Below are 27,960 nucleotides of genomic sequence, written 5' to 3'. Positions count from 1 at the left end.
GTGGCAGAAAGAGCTCTGCATACACTAGATTTCAAAAGAGCTCTAATGTATTACATTGACAGAACTAAACCGTTTAGGAAAACAAAACAAAAAGGCAACTTTTAGTAACTCCTAAAGCACATTCTACAAGAAAGAAAGGTGCAACAATGGCTTTTTTTTAGGAAACATACCAATGGCTGATATATGCAAAGCAGCTAAATGTTCAACACCTCATACATTTACTAAACACTACTGTATTGATGTTTTCTCACAACAACAAGCCACTGCAGGACAAGCTGTCCTAAGAACATTATTTCAAACAACTTCAACTTCTACAAGCTAGCCACCGCTGTTTTGGGAGGACTAACTGCTTTGTAGTCTATGTATAGCATGTGTAGCTGCAGCTACACATGCCATTGAATGGAGAATGTCACTTACCCAGTGTAAATCTGTTTGTGGCATGTTGTGCTGCAGATTCACATGCACTCTTTCTCCTCCACGGAAGCCTTTGGCTGTTGTAGTATTATTATATATTGTAAATATGTATATACATTGCATGGACATCTAATTTCTGTACTATATACATACATATACACTAGTACACTCTTTACTTCACCTTCCTGTGGGAAACCAATCTAATAAAGGACTCAATGCCCATGCGCACTATCACTGAGAGGAGGAGTCACTCGATCTTGTGACTCGAAAACCTTCTTTGTAGAAAAACAACTTGTAACACTCCTAGCCCAACACTAGATGGCGGACTTACACAAAGCATGTGAATCTACAGCACTACATGCCACAAACAGATGTCTACTGAGTAAGTAACATTATTATTTTATATATATATATATATATATTTTTTTTTGTTGTTGTTTTTTTTACGGAAAAACCAAAGGTTATAGGGATGTAATAGTTGGGTTCTGAATTTACTCGTACAAAACAATAGAAATTCAACAGCTAGAGTTCTTTTAAGTAACTATAACTCACGCCAAAGGTCACTATAACTCTCGCACTACATGTCACAAACAGATGCTTACTGGGTAAGTAACATTTTCCTTTACAGTTTAGCAGGCCTGGCTGCGCTATATAGAAAAGTAGAGTACAGAATAAAACTCCTTCTCTTGGGAGTGTAGCCAAGCGGAGCATGGAGTAGGTGTGTAATCTGCCAAGCTCCTTGCCATCCCGTCCCAAAAGATGCATAAGCACACAAAAGAGGACTCCACACAGTCACAGCATACCCCTGCAAGGTGCGGGGGTACCCCCGTGCCACAGAAGGAGACAATTGGAGGGCGCACTCTCCCACGCCGATGAAGGTGCTGCTATGATGGCAGCATAGGAAGGACTGTGCTTGTGGGTTTGCTGGCTGTGGAGGCCCCGGCCGGGGAGGACCAGCAAGAGTTCCCCAGACCTCCCTCTGGTGAAATGGAAGAGCCAATGAGATGGCAGGGTGCTTTCCAGCGAGTCCCCCCAGTAGGCAGTTGAACCAATGCACCCCTTGGGACAGTGAAAGAATACAGTGGGGTGGCCCACCCTATTTCTCCAGGGCAGGGCCACTCCTCACCACCATACACCTCGATTGACCACAGCCAAGCCCTCATCATAGCCTGTACTCCAAGGGACACTCAGCGCAAAACTCAGTGAGTCGATGGGGAAATCTGAGGCCTGAATTGCTCAACTGCCACTGCTGGAGTATAGTAAATATATTGCGCGACTGCACCCCAATCCTGACCCTCAGTGCCCTGACTCTATGTGTGGCTCCGGTCGACCCGCAAGCCCTGTGCTTTCATAGAACAACCCTCTATGCCACACCCCTTACCTTCCAGGACCTTGGGTGCATAAAAGGGAGTGTGGAGAATGATGACAGCCTGTTGACCCTGTAGAGGGCCCAGGGCATGCATGGACCTGTGTAGGAAAGAGCCTCTTTTGTCATTTGTCACCCCATCTCTCCAAACCCCTACACTTGGCAGAGGTGTAGGGGTGTGACCTCCTCTCCCAGCCAGGATGAACTTTATAGGGCGGGGAGCTTCAAAGGCTTTGCCGTCTTTGCAATGCAACCAAGGTCCCTCCAAATGGCGGAGATGACCTTCCATTCCTGTCCTGGCCCCACTTTTGGTGGCAGCACAGGTGGGAAAATTAGTTAGCAGGAGTGCCTACTTTATGCCAGTCTCATCCCTAAGGTGGATGAGCTGAAGTGGGCACTAATTTTCAAATTCCGCCATCTTGCTTGGAAGATATTAGGCCACTGGGGTTAGGGTTATGCTCACTTCCCAGCAGAAGTGGTCATAATAAGGGTGTAGTCACCCTAATGGTGGCCAGCCCATTGGCTACCACCTGGCACTCCCTGTAACACCTCCAAATTCAGTATTTATGTGGCACCCCTGAACACTAGAACTCAGATTTTGACAGCCTAAGAAGACCCAGACAAAGAAACGTTGCACCCGAGGAAGAGAAAAAGAGGTGGCAGCTGACCTGGAGCCAGCCCCTCTGGCCTGCCTGCTGACCTTGAAGGATGTTGCACAAGTAGCCAACTCGTCCTCTTAAATAAAGACTCCAGTCTCCAGTGGACAGCGGTCTTGCCTTACAGAAAGAAACTCCCAAGAAAGGACTCTGCAGCTGCTGGAATCCCAGAAACCCGACACCAGAAGTTACCAGTGCACCCGAGGTGAAGCCAACCAACTGTGCCAACGCAGGTCCCAGCTGCCCAAAGACCGAGTCACATGTGGTCTCACCCTTGCAGCCTCTGCATGCAGGACCCCTCTCCCACAAGCCTGTGAATGGAGAAAACCTGGCATATCCAGCAACCACTGCACTTGTGACTCCTGACCCAGCTGAGGTGGGTCATCGGTGCCAACAATGTCTCCCGTTTCCTACGAGCTTGAGTCTGCCCTGGGTCCACCCCTGCCAGACTCCCTGTAGACAACTGCAGCCTCAACACACAGGAGCCCCTGAGCGCGAGTGCTCCCGGACGTGAAAGACACCCCTGCATCTGTCACCCCTGGGAACAGGAGAAGAGGACCAAGGTGCACCTATGTCCCGAGCACCCGAAGTCTACTACTTACCTGCTTGTTGTCCCTGACTGGCTTCCTAGCCAGAGCCTGCAGTCTGTCTTCATGAGGACCAAACTCCCATAGGAAACAATTGGGCACTCAATGCCTTACTGCACCTCTGCACCCAGCCACCCCAGTGCCGCCCAGTTTGATCTGTTGGTGTGGTTCTGACCAGTGCCCAGTACTTAGCTTAGCCCTGAGATTGGCCTCGTAAGTTATTGTTAACCCTGTGTTAGCTGAACATTGTTTTTCTCCATAGGATAACATTGAGAGAACTCTGAAAATTGCACTAAGTGTTGATTTCTGAAACTGCTAAGTATTTATGCTTAAAAGTCTACTTACCGGATTAGGAAGTTCTTGGGTTTGAAACATATATAAAAAGAATTGTTATTTTTCTAACTTGGTCTTGGATTTAGAATGTGTGTCTCATTCATTTCCTCTGTGACTGCAACAAATGATTAGCACTACCCTCTGATAAGCCTAACCGCTCACCCACACTACCATTAGTCCTGTCTACTTTTGCATCTGCAAAACCAATTGGGGATCCACTGGACTCTTTGCACAGTGTACTTCATTTTAGTGCACTATATAGAGAACTTGCTTTCTACAGCCAGCTACCGACACAACAGACTATAGAGGGTAGATATTCCTTCACATAACAGAGCACACAGCCCCCTGATTACTGTGCCATGGAGGAGAGAGTCTCTCACCACGTACTGTAACCTCAGGCAAGCACAATCGGGGGAAGATCCCATGAAAAGACCCTTGGGGAAAGGGGGGGTGCCCAGACTGGTACCAAGGTCCCCCCCTCTCATTGACTGTCTGCGCAGTGGCTCTCACGACAAATCTATAAAGAAGTAGAGAAGCACCACCCATACAGGGACTGCTTTGCACACCCTAACAATTCTCCCACAAAGGTGAGATGTGTGGGGTTGATGCCCTCACAAGTGTTGCAACACTCCACCTAGTGGCTCCCACACTGGCTCACAGGACAAATACATCCTCCATCAGTGGTCAGCGACCCTCCTGGGGATCCTCCAGACTCCGTACAAAGGACTGAATCAAGCTTATCCCACCACTGTCTGTTTTCATCATGCTGCGATTGCAGAATAGCTGTGGCCCTGCTATATCCCCACAGGAGGGAGAACTGTGAGGCGACACCCAGACATGCACACCATCCACTTCCCAAGCACAGACCAACTACTCCGGGGCCAGAATGGTGAACGGCAAACCCACCAAGGAGGGCATGGTCATAGACATGTGAACACGCCAAGCAATTGAGGAAGAGGCACTCATATCATCAGCACCTCCACAAGGCAGCAACCAGAAGCCAACTATGGCACTTTCAGAGGAATACATGGATCCCTTCCTCTCTAAAAACTGATCAGAAATTTACTGAACTCAAATTCTGCATTCGAGTGGGCCCCAGAGAGGTCATTGAACTGGGGGAATCTCATGGACCACCTACAGCGAGCAGCAGGTTCACATAGTAAGGACCATGAAATCTTATAGAGGAGGTTCAACGCCTCGAAGACCAGAAGGTCGAACTACAGCTGACCCAAGAGGACCTCAAAAACACCATACGAATAAGAGATTTTCCACAGTGAGCAGAAGGTAACATTATCATAAGCTTTGTTCCACACCTACTCCATACTATCAAACATGGGGTGAACCTTTCAGCCCACATGTAAGATAGATTTTTTTTTTGGGGTCCCATTGGCCTACTTAAGTTTTCATATTTCCTCCCTATTTGTTTTCCCTCCAGTGGGTGGGACTGGGAGGAGGGGATTTTCTTTTTGGGGGGGGGGGGGGGGAAGGGAAGGGGGGAATTATAGGTCTTCTATACATTGATCCTATCTATCTGGTGCCCAGGGCACCCTTCATTAGCAGCAAACAGCAAGAGACCACCCTAATCCAAACAGTGAACCCCCTTCAATATTTAAGCTAATGTCACTAAATATGCAAGGCTTAACCTCTCCAAATAATTTAATTCATGCAGACCACTACCAAATGCTCCATCGCCACTATCCCCACCAATGCTGGACGTCCCTCACCACTAAAAGGGCAGGTGTCCCAATGTTCTGCTAATCACACATTGGAGGTGACCCTATTTCGGTGACTCAAGATCCAGAGGGCAAATTCCTAAATCTCACCTCCAACAGAGGTACTGAAACCCTTATGATGCTTTACATACATGCCCCTAGTGCATCTTAAGTCTTGTTCCTACACAGCACACTGAAACAGCAGCTACAACATACCACAAGGGAGGTAATAGTGGGGGGCGACGATCTCAGTCTAGCATGGGACCCTGACTGTGACGGAGAGACACACTCCTGTCAGGGAACAGTAGTGATTTCTGCACTTTAAAAAAGGGAAAATCACTGCCCTGGGACTTGTAGATGCCTGGTGCTACCTTCACCCAGGCACTAGACATGAATCTCTGTGCTCACATATCCACACATCTTACTCTCATATTGACTGCATATTCATAACCCACTCTTGCCTCACTAAACTATCATCCACTGCAATATCTGATATCTCTATCTCAGGCCACGCCCATGTGAAACTCGCTTGGTATCAAGACTTGCTTCTTCCCAACACCCCATGCAGTGGCGCTTAAACCCTCAAATACTGTGAGATGTGTGAAAAGGGGGGATATCTTGGAGGACATAAATGACTGCTTCACACGCAACTCCTCTCCAGTTGTCCCTGCATGCACACGCTGGGATGCTTTCAAAGTCACGATCTGGGGAAGAATCCGTGTCATTGAGAAGAATAGGGCCAGAGAGGCAAACTTGTGGAAAATGTTTTGCAAGCAGAAATACAAGACTTGGAGGTCCTTGACAAACAAGAGCCCACCAAAATCCTCAAACAGAAACTGGCTATAACTCTGGGTCAACTAAAACTCAGCAGAACTGACTGCATACTGCACCCTCATAACAACAGGGCAGCACTTCTATGACCGAGACTGCAAAGTGAGCAGTCTTTGTGCCCTCAAATTAAGAGCCCTGCAGGCCAAAACTGATATCTCACGGGTCAAGCTAGGGGTATAAACATGGGCTGTGAAGGGTAAGGACAAATAAAAGGCCTTTTGTGAATTCTACCAGACTCTATACACAAGAAATGGTGGACCCTACACTCACATAGTGTTTTCTAGGTCAATGTGACTGGTAACCCAACCCTTTTCAATACAAGGACTCCTTAGAAACCCCCATGGATGCCGAAGAGCCGTCCGAGCTGGGCAATCCGAGGCATGGCAGTGGGTAAAACGCCAGACAGCCTGCCACTAGAATTTTACAAAGCGTTTTTATCGGCCCTTTAGGGACACCTGGTCGCATCTGACAATGCGACCAGGTGTCCCTGTTTGGGGCATGTAAATGTTTTTAAAATGAATATCCTCCTCAGAGTTCTACACTTATTTCAAATGCTATCAACCCCCATACCATGCTAGGACATAATCCAGCTCAAGAATAATATATGCACATTTGTCTGGGTGGAGAAAACTCCACGCATCTCCAACAAAATCTTAATGCTCCGAAAAAACCGGGATGCGGTCTGGCTTGCCCCAACCTCCCAAAATATTACCCCAACCTCCTGAAATATTACTTGCCAGCCCACCTACATTGGGTGAAAGCAAGAAACAATGACTGCACATTGGCTGGGTGGTGATCTGTTGACCACTCTAGGACTTAGCCACTGAGGCATACACGCCCCAAGAATGCCTACATGCCACACCCACAAAGAAGGTTCTAGACATTAGATAGTACTCAGAAAGGGACTCATGACCTTCCCTTCTTCCAGTAATCCCATTGATAATAATCCAGAATTCACACCAGCGCTGAACTCTGTCATCTTCCCAGAGCAGGAGGAGGGAGTGGCTGCAAAATTATGGGTGACCTCTTTTAGGGTGACAACATTCAATCATTTGAAGAATGCAAACAGAATTTCCATATCATGGAGAAGTTGCGCCTCCAGTACTTCCATTTCAGACACGGGTGCTACACTGCTTAAATCCTGTGGCAGCCACTAGGTCTCGGACCCGCTTTGCAAAACTGGTACTGACCTTTGAGGGCTGAAAGAGTGCGATATCCAAAATCTACTGAACCGTCAGAGATTCTAAAACTTGCTTTTCTCCCAACTAGCAGTCATGGTGGGCGACAGAATTAGGAAAGGACATATCTTCTAAAGACTGGGCACTCCTTTGTGCAGCCATAACAAAATCCCTACACAGCTTTCCCCAGAAAGAATCTGCATATAATGTGATGGTGCAATTGTACCTCACCCAGCATTCCTTTGTTAGCTGATTTCCCAGTTGGATTTTTGTGGAGACCCCTGGCACTGATGAGTGGTTGGGGGGGGGAGCTCTGTTATTTGTTGTACTTCATAAATAACCTGTGGCAAGCAATTGCACATTTGATGTTTTATAGTGGAAAATTAATGAAGAAAAATCTTTTTTTTAAATCCTAATACTGTATCCCCGGAATGGGAATAGCTAGAAAAATAATTCCACAACATGAATATTGAGGAAAAGTAACTTATTGAAAGTTACCTTTTCAGTGCCTGAAGTTCCTGGATACTAACTTTGCATGTGCTCTCACACTTCTGCCAGCCAGTAATTAACATTTGAATATGTGCGAAAAGGGTGCTAGGTGCCTTCCAGGAGCAAATAATAGACTGACCTGTATGGGCGGAACTGATCCCTCTAAACCTGACTTAATATATAGGTTGGGGCTGTGAGAAGCTGAGACTTCAGGGGACATAAGGCTGACCTCCTGTTAAAGCTACATGGATACAACCAATTATGAGGCATATTTTGCCTGCAACTGCCTAGCTGGCCAGTGGCAACTGGATCTGTACTGGGCACTGCTGTTTGGCTTCTGCTTGACACAGTGTGTGTCTCCAAGTGGCTCCCTTTTGAGACACCTTCCCTTTTGTCCTGAAGTCATTAGAAGTGTACCCCTGTTGTGGATTGAGACTTAAAAGACTTAAGTCAGAAGGTAGTCTTTGATCAGGGCGAAACTGGTTGGTGTTTCCGACTCCCGCTGTAATGTAGTCAGTGTCGAATAGAGCCTAGGAGTGGTGGGGTCATCACTTGTTCTGACAAGTGTGTCAAGTGTTCATGGATGGCACCATTACCACTCCCATTTGCGTTGGACATTAATTGATGTTGCCCATTTGAAACTGGATCCCAAGCAGACTTGAGTCAGATAAGACTTATTACAGTTTACCCCTGAAAGTGTCCCCTGGGGGTAGTTACTGTCTAGTGTAACTGTCAATATGTGATCATGCAATTGACCAACATTGATGTGATGTGCCTGTTCTGCACTGCTGTTTTTGTTTGAACACTTAAAGTATTTTTGAAAAAAACGTATTTATGTGTAAAGACTGTAGCCTGAACATGTTTAATTTAATAGATCGAATAGCTATATTTAAAATGAGTTAAAGTGGGGCTTTGGATCAGCATATAAGTAAAAACATGTACGAAAAATACTGTTTTGAGATCTTGCATGTAGTTCTGAGTAATTAATTTTTCATTAATTCAATGGCAATTTCTTGTGATTGTGAAGGATCAGAACTTGCAAATAAGTTACTTTTACTCTTGGAAGCTTTCAGATGTTTCTAGGGTAGATGGCATTGCATAGGTTCAGACAACATATTACCATGGTTTCTGTTCTTCTCTACTTTGCAAGGAGGTATGGCAACTAGCTAGATGAATGATGCTGCATGGTTGGTCTAGCTAAGTTGCAGCCCTTTTGTTCTTGTAGGTATTGTCAGTTCTGGTGCATCTGCTAACGGAGTAGGATAGAAAACTAGTTGCATGTTACCAAGGTCAGACACTACCTGTACTCTTGGGTAAAACTGGGAGCAAATATAATAAACCTTGTGTTCGATGGCATATGTTGCTGCAGATACACATGTTTCGCACAGTCCGCTGCCTGGTGTTGGGCTCGGAGTATTACAAGTTGTTTTTCTTCGAAGAAGTCTTTTTTGGTCACGGGACCGAAGGACTCCTCCCTCTTCGGCTCCATTGCGCATGGGCGTCGACTCCATCTTAGATTGTTTTTTTCCGCTGTCGGGTTCGGACGTATTCCTTTTCGCTCCGTGTTTCGGGTCGGAAAGTTAGTCAGAATCTCGGAAGAAAGCGTCGGTATTGTTCCGTTCGGTATCGGGATAGTTAGGTACATCGACACCGATCATCGGAAGATTTTGGGGTAGCTTCGATCCCCCGCCGGGGCCTGGTCGGCCCGACCGCGTGCGACATCGAAGCCGATGGAACGGACCCCGTTTCGTTTCTGCCCAAAATGTCACAGTAAGTATCCTTATACAGATCAGCACTTGGTCTGTAACTTGTGCTTGTCCCCCTAGCACAAGGAGGATACCTGTGAGGCCTGTCGAGCCTTCCGGTCAAGAAAAACACTCCGGGACCGAAGAGCCAGGCGTCTACAAATGGCGTCCACGCCGACAAAACAACGTTTCGACGACGAAGAGGAAACATTCTCGGTTCCGGAATCAGAATCCGGAGACTCCGACGTCGAACAACAGCAACAAACAGTGAGTAAGACGTCGAAAATTAAAACCATCAAGAAGACAAAAGCCCAGGGGACGCCACTGCCAACAGGCCATGGCTCGACCCATAAAACCGGCGAGCCTTCGAAGGCGCCGAAAAAGGGCACGCCCATAGCAAAGACACCCGACTCCGGTCGAGGGACCGCCATGGTGCAACCTCGGAGCCGAGATAGCGGCTCCGAGAGGCAAAAACAAGATGCCGGCACCGAAAAACATCGAAAAAAATTTCAGGCAATTTCGGTCCACCATTTGAACCCATGCACTCTTGTGAGATTCAATACTTAACCTGGAAAGTAGCCTTCCTAATAGCTATCACATCTCTCAGAAGAGTAAGTGAAATACAAGCCTTTACCATACAGGAACCCTTTATACAAATACACAAACATAAAGTGGTTCTACGCACAAATCCCAAATTTTAGCCAAAAGTTATATCACCGTTCCACTTAAATCAAACGGTGGAACTCCCAGTGTTCTTTCCACAACCAGACTCTGTAGCTGGAAGAGCATTACATACATTAGACATAAAAGGAGCACTAATGTATTACATTGATAGAACCAAACAAATTCGCAAAACAAAACAATTGTTTGTAGCTTTCCAAAAACCTCATGCAGGGAATCCAATATCCAAACAAGGCATTGCCAGATGGATAGTTAAATGTATTCAGACCTGTTATATTAAAGCAAAGAGAGAACTGCCTATTACACCAAAGACACACTCCACTAGGAAGAAAGGTGCCACCATGGCCTTTCTGGGAAATATACCAATGACAGAAATCTGTAAGGCAGCCACATGGTCTACGCCTCATACTTTAACTAAACATTACTGTGTGGATGTGTTAACAACACAACAAGCCACAGTAGGACAGGCAGTATTACGAACATTATTTCAAACAACTTCAACTCCTACAGGTTAAACCACCGCATTTGGGGAGATAACTGCTTACTAGTCTATGCACAGCATGTGTATCTGCAGCTACACATGCCATCGAACGGAAAATGTCACTTACCCAGTGTACATCTGTTCGCGGCATGAGACGCTGCAGATTCACATGCGCCCTCCCCGGGAGCCTGTAGCCGTTATAAGTTGATAAAAATTATTTTGTACATTTATAAATTTGTAAATACAACACTTTTAATCACATTATGTACATACATACTTACTCCATTGCATGGGCACTATTACTATATACACAACTCCTACCTCACCCTCTGCGGGGAAAACAATCTAAGATGGAGTCGACGCCCATGCGCAATGGAGCCGAAATGGGAGGAGTCCCTCGATCTCATGATTCGAAAAGACTTCTGCAAAGAAAAACAACTTGTAACACTCCGAGTCCAACACTAGATGGCGAGATATGCACAGCATGTGAATCTGCAGCATCTCATGCCACGAACAGATGTACACTGGGTAAGCGACATTTTCCATCTATATATATATATATATATATATATATATATACACACACACACATATATACTAGAAAAAGGTGTGTTCCAAGAAACATTGTTTATGATCACTAGCAAATACTTGTGCTACATAACTTTCATAGACTCTGATTTTCTGTGCCACCGCCTACCACACCAGAAAAATATAATTTCCTATTCTTATGCTTCCATCCACTCCATTATTTAAGTCACAGAAGAGACACAAGATTTTTTTTTTCTCCATTAAATAAAACCTTTCACTAAAAAGTGGCTAAAAAAGTAATTAAGTGAATGCCCTTTGTTTTTTAACATGCCCTTTGTGTTTTTAAGTTATACACTGTTAAGAGTTGTGTGAATACATTTTGATCTATTTTGATTGCTGAAACCATTCAATGGCACGCAGGTGAGTGGCCCTATCAATTTACCTATTTATCCATTCTTGGTTTAGGTGCAAGAAGAGAGGATATCACACCAACAAGTGAAATGTATCATTACAGAGGAGAAAGTGTGTAATGTGTGCAAGAAAAAAATTGGGAACAGGTAAGGTCACCATTTCATTTATATTTCCTAAAACCCACCATTGAACTTGTCAATTATATGGAAAGAGACATCATTAAATTCATTTTAAAAAATAACACATCCAGAGTATTCTCCGTATGTTGCTAGCTCAGCAGTTAATTTTGAGCACTTCAAAGCTGCAAACTAGCTTAGCATGAATAGGTTTTAGCTGTGTATTATTAAATACCTTGAAAGGCGAGACCTGTTGGCTTTCCCAGTGCTTGTACTTCAGTTTGTGCCTAGGAGTAGGTGCTGTGAGAATTTAGAGTAGAGAATAATCAACTCCTTTCAGTTGCTCAAGGAGCTGAATATTGTTATAGGACAGTTTGAATGTTGAAAATGCAATAATAGTCCATTATTATTTTGTGTGACAATATTATTAATGTTGTGCTATTTGTGTTACTTGACTCCTTTTAAAGTTCCCACAGTATACATGTCCTTCAGCATATATTCCACTGCTTAGAAGGTTCTAGGCATTCTGAACTTTCTTGGAAGTGTGTTTTATTCGTGGAGGCAGATGGGTTCTATCAGTGTGGCCTCACCTAAGTTCCTCTAATAGGTTTGCCACTAGAAAATTGATGGTTGCCTGATAGAGGCAGTTGCTGGATTTGTGCAAGCACGTTTGACCTGGTAAAGTAATCGTATAGTTGTAGCATTTGTTCTAATGGATACTTGTACCTGCAGATTCCCCGTCTGTTGAATATCACCAAATGCCTGACTGCATCCAGAATAATTTCATAGTTTGCCTTTGCTGGTAAAGGACGTTAACTCCATTTTGGCATGGAACCTTAGATTCCTACTGTCCAAACTTTTGGATCGGAAGCTGCTGCTCCTGATTTTCAAAACTGTTTTCTATGTTTTACAAAGGATTTTCGCTCCAGTTCTTCAGTGCAGTCCATAGGAATGCCGCTGCAAAAGAAATCCATATTTAAATTTTGCTGCACTTGCATTTCCCACCCCCACTACGTCTGACTAGGAAGCCTTGGTTTGAAGCATGACTTGAATTCATGCAACAAGTACTCCCTTATTCACCCCAGACCCATCAAGCAATGTGAGGCAAAGTTATTTTTTTTGGGCTTAACACAGGTCACGTTCAAAAGCAGTCTTAATTGAAGTTATGTTCCTCTCCTCCATCAAAATCATTGAGAGAGTAGAGGAGAAACCTAAGAAGAGGAGAAAACATAACAAAAGCTTCCATCAAGTCCACTCGAAGCATAGAGGTAAGTCATTTTAATATACTCAGTTCCCCATAGAAACCTCCTCTGACTTGGACCATGTGGACATTACCCCTAGTGGACCCACCTACTCTGGTGCCCACCGAAGGTCCTGTTCTGTGGCCTTTGCTGCTTCTACCATCTTTTTACGCCAATGCGGACATATCTAGTTTCCGGTGCTTTGAGCCAATCTGGCTAATTTCCTCCGTGCCATAATGGTGCAGGTCAGGCAGGCCCCATTCATATGCCTAGGGGGAGCATGGGCCCATTTTGCGCTTGATATGGGTTTTCGCTGGCGATTCTGTCTTGTGCGCCATTATTTCCCCTCTGGCACAGGTTGGGGCTACTCTGTGCTCCTTCTGCCAGCGCTGAGGCTTTTGTGCCCTCGAGCATCCATTGCAGGTAGCCTTGGGGACACTTTTTGATTTAAGGGGTGTTGTGGGCATCTATACAGCTTCCCCCCCCCCCCCAATATCTTGGAGTGCTTGGTTGCTGAGGATAATTCACCAGGATCGGGACAAGCCATTGTCATCACCCTGGATTGGACGAGAAGGTGTGGTATGTAAAACCTCCTGTATCTCTACTTCTGTCCCTGAAATGGAACACAAGCAACCCAAGACTGATTTTGCCCTGATTGGAGTTCATCAGTTGTTTGCAGCTTGGTTCCATTGGCACAGTGAGCAGGGGCCCATGTCTGGGCATAGCCGTTGTACTTAGGGCGTCACACTAAGTATATTAAAAAGTAATGGGTCGTACTGCCCCATGCAGAGGCAACAGCCCTTGATGATCCCATAATGACTGAGGAAATCAATGAGGCAATTTCCTCACTGGGAACTGGCAAGACCCCCAGGACCTAACGGGTTTCCGTCGGAATTCTATAAAATATTTTGGGACAAATTAACGCCACAGCTCGGGGCCTTATACGGCAAAGTGGACCGACTGGGCTCCTTTTAGGAGGTAATGGATATGGCCACTACCGGGGTGCTCCCCAAAATGCAACCACCATCACGGCGTTCCGCGGACTATTGACCGATCTCCCTTATAAACAGTGAGGTGAAGATTTATGCCATGATTCTTGCATCGCACCTTAAGAGGGTCCTGCCAGCGCTGATCCACCCGGATCAGTGTGGTTTTATGGCCAACCGTAGCACGCAACACTGTGTACGTTGTCTGCATGTGGCATTGGCGCGACGTCACCAGCTATCCCAAGACCATGGCCCTCCTCTTTGACTTTGAGAAGGCTTTTTATACTGTGGACTGGGGGTTCCTCTTTCTAGTGTTGCAGAGTGCTGGCTTGGGCCCTAGACTTTTTCATTTTGTCCGTGCCTTATACGCCAATCCCATGGCTCCAGTCCAGGTCCATGGTATTCTATCCTTCTCCTTCCAGATCACAGGGTAATGCGTCAGGGCTGCCCCCTATATCCCCTCCTTTTTGTCTTGTCCATTGAGCCTTTGGCACAACTGATCAGAATCGACCCTCTGTATCACAGCTGGAGCTGGGGAAACGCATAGGAGGACAGAGTGGCTTTGTATGCGGATCATGTCTGTCTTTAAATGGCAGAGCCCAGTGAATCTGGCCCGCAGTGTTTTCAACCCCTCCGTTGTTATGAGGAGGCATTGGGGCTTAAAATGAACCCTGCCAAATCAGTATTGGTCCCCGTGGCACCTCCATGGGATTACTACAACTGGCAGGAAGTAATACCTAGTCGTCGGTTGAGCTTTAAGTACTTAGGTATATAGGTGACCCTCCTCCCAGAGCTAACTTGGTCCCTGAACTTGGTGCTGTTAATGTCCCGAACTAAGGCAGACCTGCGGTGATGGCAGGCACTACAGTTGAATGTATTGGGCCATGTGGCCTTATATAAAATGGTGGTACTGCCACGTATTTTGTATGTACTTCAGAACTTACCGTTCCCAATCCCATGTTTCTGGTTCTAAAAACTAGACGGGGCAACAACCTCATTTCTTTGGCATGGCTCGAGGCACCGGATTGCACTGCAGCATTGCCAGAGGGGGTTATACGACGGGGGATGACCATGGCTAACCCCTATTTATATTACTTAGTTACGCAACTCCTGGTCGTGCGTGACTGGTTCAATGGGGGGGGTTGGCCGATCCAGCTTGAATTGACGGCACTTAGTTTCTCTCTTAGGGGCTCACCACTCCCCGTGAAATGGACCCCGTGACTAGAGCAGTATTTCTCGCATGGCATGCACCCCTTCATCACAACTGATGGAATAGCATCTTCACCCAGCAGACCCCCTTATGGCGTGGCACTTGACTAAAAGAGTCTTTTGCGTTGAAAAGGTTAGAAAAATGGGACTTGCTGGGCTTTTCACAACTGGGAGATGTGTGGAGGGGAGTATTTGATGCGATCCTTTCAAGACATACAGACTGACTTCCAACTCTCCCGCACACAATTCTTCAGATACCTCCAACTGCAGCATGCCCTGAACATGCACTTATCCTGCACTGATTCACTACCTGAATAAAAGCCACTGGAGGCGAAATTGCTCATGGGTGCTCTACGGAAAAAACTGGTGTCCCAGATTTACAAGATGTTAAATAACCATGCCCCAGGTGACCTGAATCACATCAGGAGTAGGTGGGAGGGATGGCTGGGACCTCTGGAGGAGACAGATTGGGTGGATGCGCTGATGGCACCCAGGCTACTGGTGGTGTTGGCGCAGTTGTGATTAATACAGTTGTATTTTCTGTATGGGTCTTACCTTTCTCCTCTTTGACTGTACCAAGCCAGCCTCCGCCCGTCTGCCCAGTGCCCTAGATGCCTGGAAGACTCAGAGGATTTTTTCCATATGGTCTGGGAGTGCCCCTGTATAGAGGCTTACTAGGGCAAGATATTCCGTGAACTGACCACAGTGTTGAGAAGTGTGCAGCAGATGTCCTCAATACTGGTCTTGTTGGGCGCTATGGATAAACTGGAGGGCTCGAGGGCCAACGAAGCATTTGTGTGAATTGATATATTGATGGCAAAAAGAGACATTGCCGCCACTTGGAACACTGCGTAAGGCCCGCCTTTACGAAAATGGCAAATGGAGTTGACTGGTGTGCAAGTCAGGAAAAATCGGTCTATGAGGCAAGGGGCTGTCCACATAAACATGCAAAGGTGTGGGGGAAATGGCTGGGTCTTCTCCCTTAACCACTCATTATTGTACGCCCAGTGCGGAATGTTAATAATATTGATGTGCCATACTGACAATCTGTGTTGTCTGTGCAGTGTTGTGCACAAGCTGGTGCGGCTAGCTCTTACCTGTGCTCTTCTATAGTTTTTGTTCTTCTCCTTTTCTTTCTTTAAAACAACAATAAAAATTGTTTATTAAAAAAAAAAAAGAAAGTAATGGGTGGGATGGCTTGAATTGATCTCAGCCACTGGTAATTACTCAGGCTGCATCCCCAATAATCATTATTTCACGCACCATACCACCTCAGTTTGAACCCAGTCATATTTAAATCAATGTTTCCCCTGCTTCAATAGGAGCAGTCTGGCACGAATTGCAAGGCCAGGTCCTCTCTGAAAATGAACACAAGCAACCTAAGACCTGTTTTGCCCTTATTGGGGATCACTAGTCAGCTGCAGCTGGGTTTCCAGTGGTGCAGTGAGTAGGGAAGCCTCATCTGGGTGTACCCATCAGTTAGGGCGTAACACTGAAGTATACAAAAAATGACGGATGGAATGCTAGAATTAGCCTCGCCCATTATTAATTATTAGTCATTCAAATCCATTGTGCACATCGCCCTACCTTTGCTTGGACCAAGCCATATGCAAATCAGTTTGACCCTCCCCAATAGAACCATTCCAGTCAGAGGTGCCAGGCCATGGTCCTCACTGAACTATAACACAAGTACCCCCAGGCTGGTTTAGCCATGATTTGGGATTGTCAGTCAGGTGCAACTTTGTTCCCATAGCACTGTGAGCATGAGATCTATGTCTGGGCATACCTATCACACTTGAGCTCCACACAAGTATTTAAAAAAAAAAGTGATGGGTGGAATGCTTCAGTTAATCTCAGACTCTGCAAATTACTCGGCTAGAACAACATGTACTTACATGCTCTGGCAATATCCTTCTTTGTGAAGGAAGAGGCAAACTTTTACTTGCATTTTATGAGTGAAATATGCTTTAAGAAGTCAAAAGTAACCAGTACAGATTGTTTGCTTTTCAGAAGTGGTCTCTCTCTGTACTAGTCTTTGTCTTTGACAGGTGGCATGTGTGTTTATGTTTAAGCATCTTGTGACATCAACTGATCCAGAAGCATTCACTTATGTCTTATGCCTTAGGTCTAAGCTTAGCCTTTAGGTCTAAGCTTAGCCTTTAGGTCTAAGGTTAGACTTCAGGTCTAAGTTTAACTTTCTTAATAGGGCCCTCAGGGTAGTTACTTTTGCACCCATCCCTTACCCACCATTCTCCTGAACCACATGCCCACAATTCCATTAAGTACAGGCAGAGAAAAGAGAACTAAGTTATGGATGATAGGTGTCAGCCTACAGGTGCAGATGTGCTCCTATCCAAATATTGAACAAGTATTGCCCTGTTACCTGGTTTGTGTCAAGGACATCCGTGAGTAAAAGTAGTGGGTTACCTAACAACTGGTAATATGAGAGTCCTAATTCTTTGGAACATTTGGTGCACCATAATATCTCACATGGCTTAACCCAGCATTTAACATTTGAACTATAGTATCCAAAAGGAAGGGCACTCAATTAGTTATTTTCTAGGGTGAAGAGTGTCAGAGGAAAAGCCAAAGGCACAGTTCCACCCATTTTGGTAACTACGTGGGAGTGCGGTTCCCGTGGCTAATATGCTATCGTAAATCAGAACGTAGAATTTGAGATGAGATTTTCATAATGCCAGGTTAGGTAAGATTACGTGAATCATATCTTTTAGATCCTTTTCTGATGAGGTGCTACCATTTTTCTCCAATAGAAATTAATCGTACATGTTGTCGCATATCTTGTTTGGTGTGCATCAGTGATCAGCCACTTGCTATAGTTGATCCATTAGCACAAATTCAGCATTGTTTGTACATTCAACCCACATGGAGTACATACTTTCTAGCGAAGATGTGTCTCTTCCTCCCCGAGATACGTATTTCAACTTGTTTTCAGCAAACCTTTCCTTCATATCAAACATTTGAGTTGTTTTTTTCGTTACTGGTCCAAACGCAACATTCGGTCAGTAATGTTTATCGAGAGCTACATAGGCTAAGAGTGAAATGGTATTCCATGAGATGGAGCAAAGCCATCGCAGTCCCTTGGTCGCATAATCTGATTTAATACTTTCAAGTCAAGATTTCTTGTAGAGGTTTGAAATTTTGGAAACCGTCTGCATTGCAAAACCTACATATGAATGATTCTAAATAAGTGAATTATAATATCTACTTTCTGTAACATTATTGTCCATTTGTCCACTCATATATTATTGGAGAAGACTTGTAAATTCGACACCATTTCATTCTTCAAGTAAAAAATATTTTACTTCCAAAAAGAACAACTGGATGTTACTGAACTTTATTGTACTTGGTGGTTGTGCGGCACAAATGGCAACATTACAAAGCTCCAGTGATTTTCAGTGAGGAATGTGAGTAATCTAAAGCATCTTCTGAATTAAATTGATGGGCTTGAAAACATTTAGAGACCTTAGGTGGCAAAAATATATTTGGCATGCATGGTTAAATGAAGCACGGAGAGTGTCTGCTGAGATTATTTTTGTGAAGTGGTAAGATATGCAAAGGTTAATCAGTTTGCTTTCTCTTTTGCCTTAGTGCATTCGCCCGGTACCCCAATGGTGTAGTTGTGCATTATTACTGCTCCAAAGATGTCAGCAGTGTGGACACTTGAATGTCAGATATCATCTGGAGAACGGACTGCGGTACAAATTGGCCATGTCTTGGAGAGAAGTCGTTGGCTGCTGCTACATCTATAAGTCTGATTTGAGAGACCATGTGCGCTCGGTACAAACCACAGTATGGTGGTGCATACTGACTGTGCATCAGAAACAAGACTTGTATAGCACAGATGTTTGCATGCATAAACCATCGGATCAGCTTTGCTCCTGGTAGCACCATCAACACATGATGGAAAGAAGCACTTTATCTTGCACTGTGGCCTATTTTGGTCTAACATTTGTTGAAGCAACTCTTTTTGATGAGTGTAGTTTACGTTGAATGTTTATAAAAACTGGCATATTGCTTAACTGTACAGAGACTCTGGACCATTTTATAATGGAAAACATACTTTGAATAGGTTACTGGAATATAATGGCTAATTGAAAGGTCTCTGAAGTGACTTTTGCTCTTGTAGCATGGCACCCATTCTGCATTTATTTGCTAAAAACAAAGGTGAGTGAAGAAGTCTTCAAGTAGCTTTTCTTACTGTGAGAACGCTTTGTTGCTTTCTGTGTATGCTTTTTTTTAACAATGGGTCTAACTTAACAGCCAGATGACACTCACTCTAATCAGGTACATACTGGAAATCTAAAAGACAGTTGGTAACTGAGATAAGATACAAGTCAGTCTCCAAAAATAGATATTGATAAACTGCATACAATTGCAACCTTCCATTGTACCTGGAAAGTTGGAGTGAGGTATCCGGGTGATTTCCCTTTTTGACATGGATACTCATTCTCAACTTGCGGCAGGACAGCTTCAGGGTTAAATGGATAACGCTCTAAATAGCCACAGCTTGCTTCAATCGTCCAAATTTTATACTCTAAGTGTCCTAGGAGTAGGTGTGGTTGGATCTTTCCATTGAAAGGTAGAAGTGCTTCAGAGAAGATTGCTCTTCTTTGATTACCGACAGTCCCTCTCTTCTCTCCAGGTGGCAGGTCCACTTTTTAAGTCTGTTCCAGGTGTCCTGACTAGAGATATGGGTGTAATATTCTGTCATAAGTGAGAGGTGGCAGAATCTTCCACCATTCTACTTTGCTACTCTGCACTGGAATGCTGGGCATTCTACCTGTTTCAGCTAACCCTAAACAAGAAATGAACCTTTCTACACCCATTTTGCCTTTAAGTGGGCACACAGTGTTTCAACTAATCTGATTAGATCACTGGACTGGCCAAAAGAATGTCCTGACCAGTTTAATAAATTGGAGATCAACCAGTCAGATTGGCTGAAATGCCTTTCTAGGAAGAAAGGGCTGATGGAAATTCATTAAGTTGGACTTGATTCTTCTCTTTGGAAGATGATATTCTGACTGGCAACAGAAATCCAAAGGGGAGCAGATATGCAACCTGTTTAGCCCCCTTCAGGCGTATTTGTGGGCCGTTTTGTCCAATCCCACTTAGGTGGACTGTATCAGTCCCACCTGATTTCTACAGTTCGAAAATATAGCAAGATATTTTCTGCTTAATGCCACAATGTCCGTATCCTACTTGCTTTTAGAAACACTGATATATAAAGGAAATCTTTTACTATAATGTAGATCTGAAGCCCAAACCACATTTGGATCTACTAGAGTAATTTAATCATTATCTATCCCTCAATCAATTAGGGAAAGTAATTGTTGTATGTTTCATGAATGGCCTAAAGCAAAGCTACACTGAGAATGCTTGTGTCATTGGAGCCCGTGAGATGTAAGAAGGTGCTAGAAGTCTTGCAGCTAGACACAAAACGGTTAGATCTGAGAATTTAATACAGTTAGTTTCTTTACTGAAGTCACACAGGCTGTAAGTAGCGAGTGGAGTTTGAGATAACATATTCAATACCTCCCGACCCTAGTGTAGAATGCACCTTCAATAGGAAGATATGTTTTAGAAGGCTGGACCTTTTAGAAATGTTTATTGCAGAGGTATTCAATTTTATGCACATTTTCAAGTGTATTAAAATCTCAAACTTTATAGACCAGACAAAGTATCTCCCTAGGGTGAAGTTCTTCCTTGAGTCACATTGCTACATACAGTTATGAACATAGTTTAAACATAATTATAATTCAGCTGCTTTTGTTTTCAGCTCTTTTTAGACTGCCTGCTTCCCAGATGGGACTTCCCGGGTTTAGTCACCAAAGGAGAAGGAGACCGTGTGCTCAAGTTGGAATGCTAAAGTGTTTCTAAAGATAAAAATGCTCAGACCTTATGGTTAAAATGTGATCAGCAACAATGTCACCACATTACTGTCTAGTGTGTGAGCTAGGAAGCCAACAGTAGCCATTAAGCACTACCACAGTAATGAAAGTAAAAGAGCAATCTGCTGCAAAAACAAGATGGCAGCAGAACATCCTGTATCGATATTGCATCATATGTTAAAAGAGGCATTATCTAGTCGGAGCAAAGAAAGCTTGCATGCTCAAATTTAAACCATGAATTTTTAAAGTTGAAAACCAAGCTAGGCTTACATTTTCTATAGGCGTCTTGTCAATTGATATCGTACACCTTGGTCACACTATACCCCATGGCCTACCACTGTGCTCAATTTGTATACACCATTTAGAAAATTACAATTTGTTGATATCATTAATGCATTTCCACATGCCATCTAAGCAGCGGTAAACTTATATTGAAATTAATCATAGTGAATTTTCCAGGGGAAAAACATGAGTAGAGCGGTTCAACTTTTAGATAAAATTGTGTGTCTTTTCTTTAAAATATTTACAACCCTAACTACTCTATTTTATGAAGAATTGACATGTTTTATACTAAACCTCTTTCCCACCCCAACACGTGTATCTGAAAAACATCTAATAAATCAAGTCAGTTGCATAAACTGATTGAGTGGAGTGTTTATTTCATTTTCCTTTTTGTTGTAGGTATTAGAGAAAATTTTAATGTAAACGTAAGTTAATTCTTATTAGTTACTCATATAGGAATGAAAAAAGTCCCCATCTTGATTGATTGAAATGACTCTTGTAACATGTAGCTACTTGACAAAACTCAAACTTTGTAACCAGCCAGTGTGGCTCTCTTGATTAATATTTTCATACCGGAAAGCTTTGTTTTCTGTGCGTTAGGAATACTTCTTCAGGGTTTCAGTCTGGTTCAGGAAATGCTTTTACCCAGCAAAGTCCCTCCAGTGCTGCAGGTGTTACCACTCTGCTCCAGTCCCAACCCTACCTCTGGATGTGACATCGCTAGCATATACAGGGGATCAACCAGTCCCTAGATGTCAGTTCCGTATTTCTGCAGCTCATTGATCTCACAGACAAACTCTTCAAATATTGGACAGGGGATAGGACAAATGTCCCCTCAGAGGACTTCAGGCTTTAACCCTTGCAGATAGTGCAGCGGAAAATGCCCCTTTTGAGCCCCCACAATGACTGTGTGAGGTGCCTGGAATTCTTGAGCCTCCATGCACCCCAAGGCCATCAAGGAGTGGGAGGACAAGATAGTTTTGACTAAGGCCTGGAGGGAGACATGTAAGCAGATTCCCTCTCACAAAAGTAAGTTCCCTTCCACAGAATGTTCTCGTACCATGAAATCTGCCCTCAAAAAATATTAAATGCTCCTTGGGAAAGACAGGTCTTTTTCCTTGACCAGGTTGTCCCCGTACCAGGACGATTCAGAGTTCCAATGGTGTTCCCCTGATGCTGGACTCTTTCTTGATGTAATGGTCACTAGTACCAAAAAAGATGAGATCAAAGGTTATCAGTTCTTCGGCCGAGCCTGCACACGTCAAGGCCTCTTGGCTAGAACTGGTGGGTCTTTCTAGGATGGCTCTGCAATTCTATGGCCTGTCCCCAAATAGAGAATACATTCATGCAGGCTTGGTGACACCGATTTAGGCGGTACACCTCGATGGGGGTCAACAAGGCAAAGTTTAAAATGGCTAAGGTGCCATCCCCCATTCATTCTTGTCCTTTAGCACCACTCAAAGATAACATCAGGGGCTACGTATCTTTCTCCAGCGAAGGAGTCAATATAGGGGAGTATCATACATGTGGTGAAGAATGCGGCCAAGGCCAGTTTTTAATGACCATAATGTGAGCACCTCCCTAGAGCCCAATGTTTTTACATTTTCGGAGGAGATTTTTCATTCAGATTCAGATATGATGCCTTTGCTGTGAAGTATATGAACTATGAACGCACAGAGGAAGATGACTCCGAGGCTAATCATGCATTGCCACATTAAAATCCAAATCCGGCATTTACTTTGACTTGACAAATGCCAGGTATAGATACTTTACCAGAAGAGGGTATTGCCTACCCCTCTTCTGCTGCTTTTGAAGATCTCATCTGTTACAACAGTTGTTTGGAAGGCAGCAGAGGTCTTAAAATTAACTTTGCTAGCTGCAGGTGGAAAGTCTGACTTAGACAGAAATGTTGCAATCACACCCATGTTCTTTAGAGGTCTTGCTCCTATGAGACTCTCCTAGACCCTATAGTGGGTGCCTAGGGGATCCCTTTTTCTGGCCCAGTAGATTGCCAGATGACATAGGCCTGTTCATGGTGACCCACACACTTTGTACTCCTAACCCACAGTAGGGAGTCTGCCTTTTGTTATGCTCATATGGACAAGGAATCCTAAAAGCTTGACACCTTATATCACAAGCTTTTGTTTCTGGCAGCTTGCCATTCCACACTGCTAACACCACCTGCCATTTAGGGCAGATATGTCCATGGCCTATGGAAACTGGCAGAACTTTTGATTAGCCCTCGGCCAGAACACATGAAGCAGCCAATTTGACTGGTGAGTGATGCCCTAGATGCAGCATACCAGATCTGAAGTGTGGCTTTGACTCTGTGTACACTGTTTCTCGGCCTAAAAGTACAATTGTCACTCGGTTGATACGTTGACATATTTGGATGCGTTCTGATATGTTCTTACACTATTTCTTGTAATAAGGGCCCTATAGAACCTCAAAAACCTCTGACAAGCACAGGTTTGAAACATCTTACCAACTTGAGCCTATGTGACACTCTGATCCACTCATCTCCTGCAGCTTACCTGTAGATAATGCTTACTGAACAATGATAATTTTACTCTGTGACCATAGATGAATAGGCACAAGAATATGCACCATATATTTTTAAAGGCTTCAATAAATATCAAAGTCCTGTTCTAGTGCATTTTATAGGAGGTATTGTTTTTGCAGAAATAAAAATAATGGTGATAATAAACAAGGGAGCGTAGGATTATAATATAAGATTGATATAGTTATAAGCGATATTCATTAGGTCAGACCAGCAATTAAATCAAGCATTTGATGGTACTGTCGAATACCTCTGTGAGGGGCAGAGGAACCCAGACCCAGAGAGGAAGTACCCCGGGGGCAAAGTCGACAGCATCAACACTGACCCGGAAGAGGTGGGAGCGGTTGCAAAACACATCCAGAAGAAGGACACGGGACTTGGAGGGGTTTTAAAACCTGAGCGAGACGAGAGACGAAAAGAGTGGTTTTCTCCAGGAGGAGAAGACACGGCGACGGCAGATAGCGGGACGGACGGGCCAGAGCGGAACCCCAGAAAAAGACGATGTGGAGGAGAGGCGCTGAGCAACCCCGGAGCCGAGACAGCGGAAGACGTCTTGGAGGAAAGAAGGAGCGCACAGACCGGCCACGTTCTGGGAAGAACGTGGCCCAGTCAGGTACCGACCAAAGACGAAACAGGACACGGGGAGACAGGAATTTGTTTATTTAAATAATCAAATAGAAGGGGGAGTGGGGAACTGAAGGGAATTCATCACGGGAATACACACATAATTAAGGTTTTGTTATTTCATTGATTCACGGGGGCACCGAAGCTGTTATCTGATAAGAGACTCAGATACATGTAGACACATTATATAAACGAGAGGGAAACTGAGGAAAACAAAGCAGCTAGGATCCTTAGCAGTAGAAGAAATACAAGGAAAAGGAGAAAGACAGATAGACAGACAAAATATCACAGAGAGACAGAGGATTACAGAAGAGCCTTCAAAGAGAAAGAAAGGAAGTTGGAAAGCCAGGAAAGAGAAAGTCAAGGGTAACAAGAGTATTGACAACAACAAAAGAAAGGCAGAAAGACAAAGACAACACCCAGGAAGAAAATAGAGAGAAATGAAAAAGAAAACAAAAGGGGCAGAGAAGACATAGAGGAAAAAAGGAAACAATATCTACCTCCTAAAAGGTCTTTTATGTTCTTCTTTCTTCCTATGTGCCTCCTGAGTTTCCACCTGAAAAGAAAGACGGAGCAGAGTCAAGAAGCTGAAGACGTACCAGCAAAATAGAGAGACAGAGAGAAAACAAAACAAAAAAAAGACTTGTATAGAAAGACTGCAACACATAATATTACGGAAAAGAAATCAAACTTTAAATTACTATAACACCTACAAGCCTCCATTATATCTGACCCTGTCACACCCTCCTTCTTTAGCCACTAGATATTATATATCTCTATTCACAATCAAGGAGCTTTAAACAAATATCCTAGATGGCCATTCAGCACACATACCTTTTGCTAATTTCTTGGTGAATGTTTTTTAACCTGCAGCCTAAATTTGAGGAAAATGTCTATGTTGTCAAGCTTGTTCCTGGGAACCAGACCGAGAACACCAGCAGCATTGGTACTTGACATTCAGGAAAGTGTCTGAATACACGCTCAGGAATCTGAAGGTGCACTTTCAACTAAAGTGCTTGTGTATTGGGTTTATATATTGTTTGTGATATTATGAAAATGTTAGACCTTGTGATTTGAGATGTCAGAGGCAGAAAAATAATATATGAAGTTCTCCTGTACATGTGCTTTATAAATCACATTATATGAATACATCACATATGAGCTGTTTGCACTGTTAATCGGCATGAAAGCCTTACATTATATCATGTATATATATGTGTGTATGTGTATGTGTGTATATATATATATATATATATATATATATATATATATATATATTCAACAACAAATTACTTCTAAAAAGAAGAGAAAGTTACAGCCACTCGTGTCACTAAGAAAAATTAATTTAATGTGGCAGAATAAACAAAACAGCAAAAAAACTTTGTGTATTGGGTTTATATATTGTTTGTGATATTATGAAAATGTTAGACCTTGTGATTTGAGATGTCAGAGGCAGAAAAATAATATATGAAGTTCTCCTGTACATGTGCTTTATAAATCACATTATATGAATACATCACATATGAGCTGTTTGCACTGTTAATCGGCATGAAAGCCTTACATTATATCATGTATATATATGTGTGTATGTATATATATATATATATATGTATATTCAACAACAAATTACTTCTAAAAAGAAGAGAAAGTTACAGCCACTTGTGTCACTAAGAAAAATTAATTTAATGTGGCAGAATAAACAAAACAGCAAAAAAACTCTAACGCGTTTCAGGAGACAAAGCTCCCTTGTTCACAGAGATATCTTCAGCCCCATTTCCCTCTCCATTTTACATACTCCCCAAAACATAAACATAAAAAACTGACTAAATTTCCTTTATACATTGATGGCTGCCATATTTGTATGTACCACTAATACCATAAACATAACCTCAATTAAACATAGAAATAACCTTATTCACCGAATTTTCCATGTGATTGTAACTCACTTGTATATATATTATCACTTCTTATGTAATTATACCACTCAACTTATTATATATACACACCCCAAACTTACTTTATATTCTGAATGCATCAGTTACATAATGTCTCTCCTAAATTATCCTACCTCTTGTAGTTAGTGGACATTCTCAAAGCCATACCATTTGTATAGTCCTTGAGTTAAATCAGTATAATAGCTCTTTTGCTTTTATATGCTCCATTTAAATTCCTGTCAAAAGATAGAAATGAGGAAACATTAATAATATCAACAACAAAAAAATCATACAATAAAATTACTAATACTAAATCTAAGTAATCATATCAGAGAAAACTAATGCTAATATCACGACTAGTTAGTGCAAATGTACAGATAATTCTTCATCCTTTTTCATCCCTATAGGGTCCATCGTATTACATTTAATAATTAGCCTGGATTCCAGTTTTCTCAAATCCAAAGTCCTATTTCCACCTCTTACTCTCATTGAGATCCTGTCAAGAACCATAAACTGTAGTTTGTTTAAATTTTTGTCATGATATTCTTTGAAGTGTCTAGCCACAGGATATGACTTGTCTTCGTTCTTAATTGCTCTCATATGTTCCAGGATACATTTTTTTAGCCATGTGTATCGTGCTACCTATGTAAAATCTATTACATGGACATTTTAAAGCATAAATACAATAATCCGATATACAAGAGACATGCTTCCTTATTATAAAAGGTTTTTTCGTCCCCGGAAACTCCACCTCCTTACAATTAGAACTATACTTGCACGCTTTACATTTGCCACAAGTATAAAATCCTTGAATAGACTTTGTTTGTTCATCTCTGGATATCAAACTGTGGCTTAACACATCTTTCAGAGAGCGACTTCTTTTAAAAGTAAAGGCTGGGTAGTCATCTAATAATTTGCCTATATTATCGTCTGTTTTGAGGGACGGCCAGAATTGCAAAAAGGCCTTTTTAATATCATTAACCCTATTATGGTAAGAAGTTGTAAATCTTATCGTAATATTCTTATTTTTGGTATTTTCCAACTTTTCAACCAAAAGATCCTCCCTTTTAATTTTACAGACCCTACTTATTGCTTTATTGATTACTGTCTGTGGGTAGCCTCTTTCTCGAAATCTGTTGACCATTACTTCAACCTCACTCTCAAACGTGGTGTCTAAACTACAGTTCCTTCTAGCCCGTAATAGTTCTCCAAAACGGGATACTATAGATTAAATTCTTTGGATGGCTACTGGTTGCATGAAGGATACTGTTACCCGCTGTGTTTTTCCTAAAAAGTTCACATTCTAATTTAGCCTTAACTACTTTAATTTTTACATTCCAAAATTCCAGCTCCGCTGAATTCAATGTACAGCTGAACTTTAAATTTAACTTCTTGTTGTTCAATTCCTCGACAAAATGAGGAGCTGATGCTTTACTACCTCTCCAAATACAGAAAATGTCGTCAATATACCTCACCCAAAGGACTGCACGGTCATCATAACCTGTGATGTTCCAGACCACCTGTTCCTCCCACCAACCTAGGTATAAACCTGCATAGCTGGGGGCGAAACAGGTCCCCATTGCAGTCCCCTGGCGTTGTCGGTATAATGTATTGTCAAAAATTAAAAAGTTATAAGTCAGACACATTCGTATCATGTCTAATAACATTTCGGTGTGTAGAAGGTATG

General features: G+C 43.1%; 1 protein-coding gene across 3 annotated transcripts in view; it reads left to right on the top strand.

Annotated features, from left to right (window-relative positions):
• The window catches only part of VPS39 (VPS39 subunit of HOPS complex), a 229,021-nt gene extending 207,510 nt beyond the window's left edge, over positions 1-21,511 (top strand). For 2 of the 3 annotated variants that reach the window (XM_069208779.1, XM_069208778.1), the window contains exons 24-25: positions 11,467-11,558; positions 18,574-21,511. In XM_069208779.1, coding sequence (XP_069064880.1) covers positions 11,467-11,558; positions 18,574-18,649 — 168 coding nt within the window. In that variant the 3' untranslated portion in view covers positions 18,650-21,511. The remainder of the gene's footprint in view (positions 1-11,466; positions 11,559-18,573) is intronic. The other variant, XR_011198842.1, reaches the window with a different exon arrangement.
• The last annotated feature ends 6,449 nt before the right edge of the window (positions 21,512-27,960 follow it).

The sequence above is a fragment of the Pleurodeles waltl genome, chromosome 9 (assembly GCF_031143425.1).
Source record: "Pleurodeles waltl isolate 20211129_DDA chromosome 9, aPleWal1.hap1.20221129, whole genome shotgun sequence".
Taxonomy (NCBI): Eukaryota; Metazoa; Chordata; class Amphibia; order Caudata; family Salamandridae; genus Pleurodeles; species Pleurodeles waltl.
This window is presented reverse-complemented; position numbering and strand designations above follow the sequence as displayed.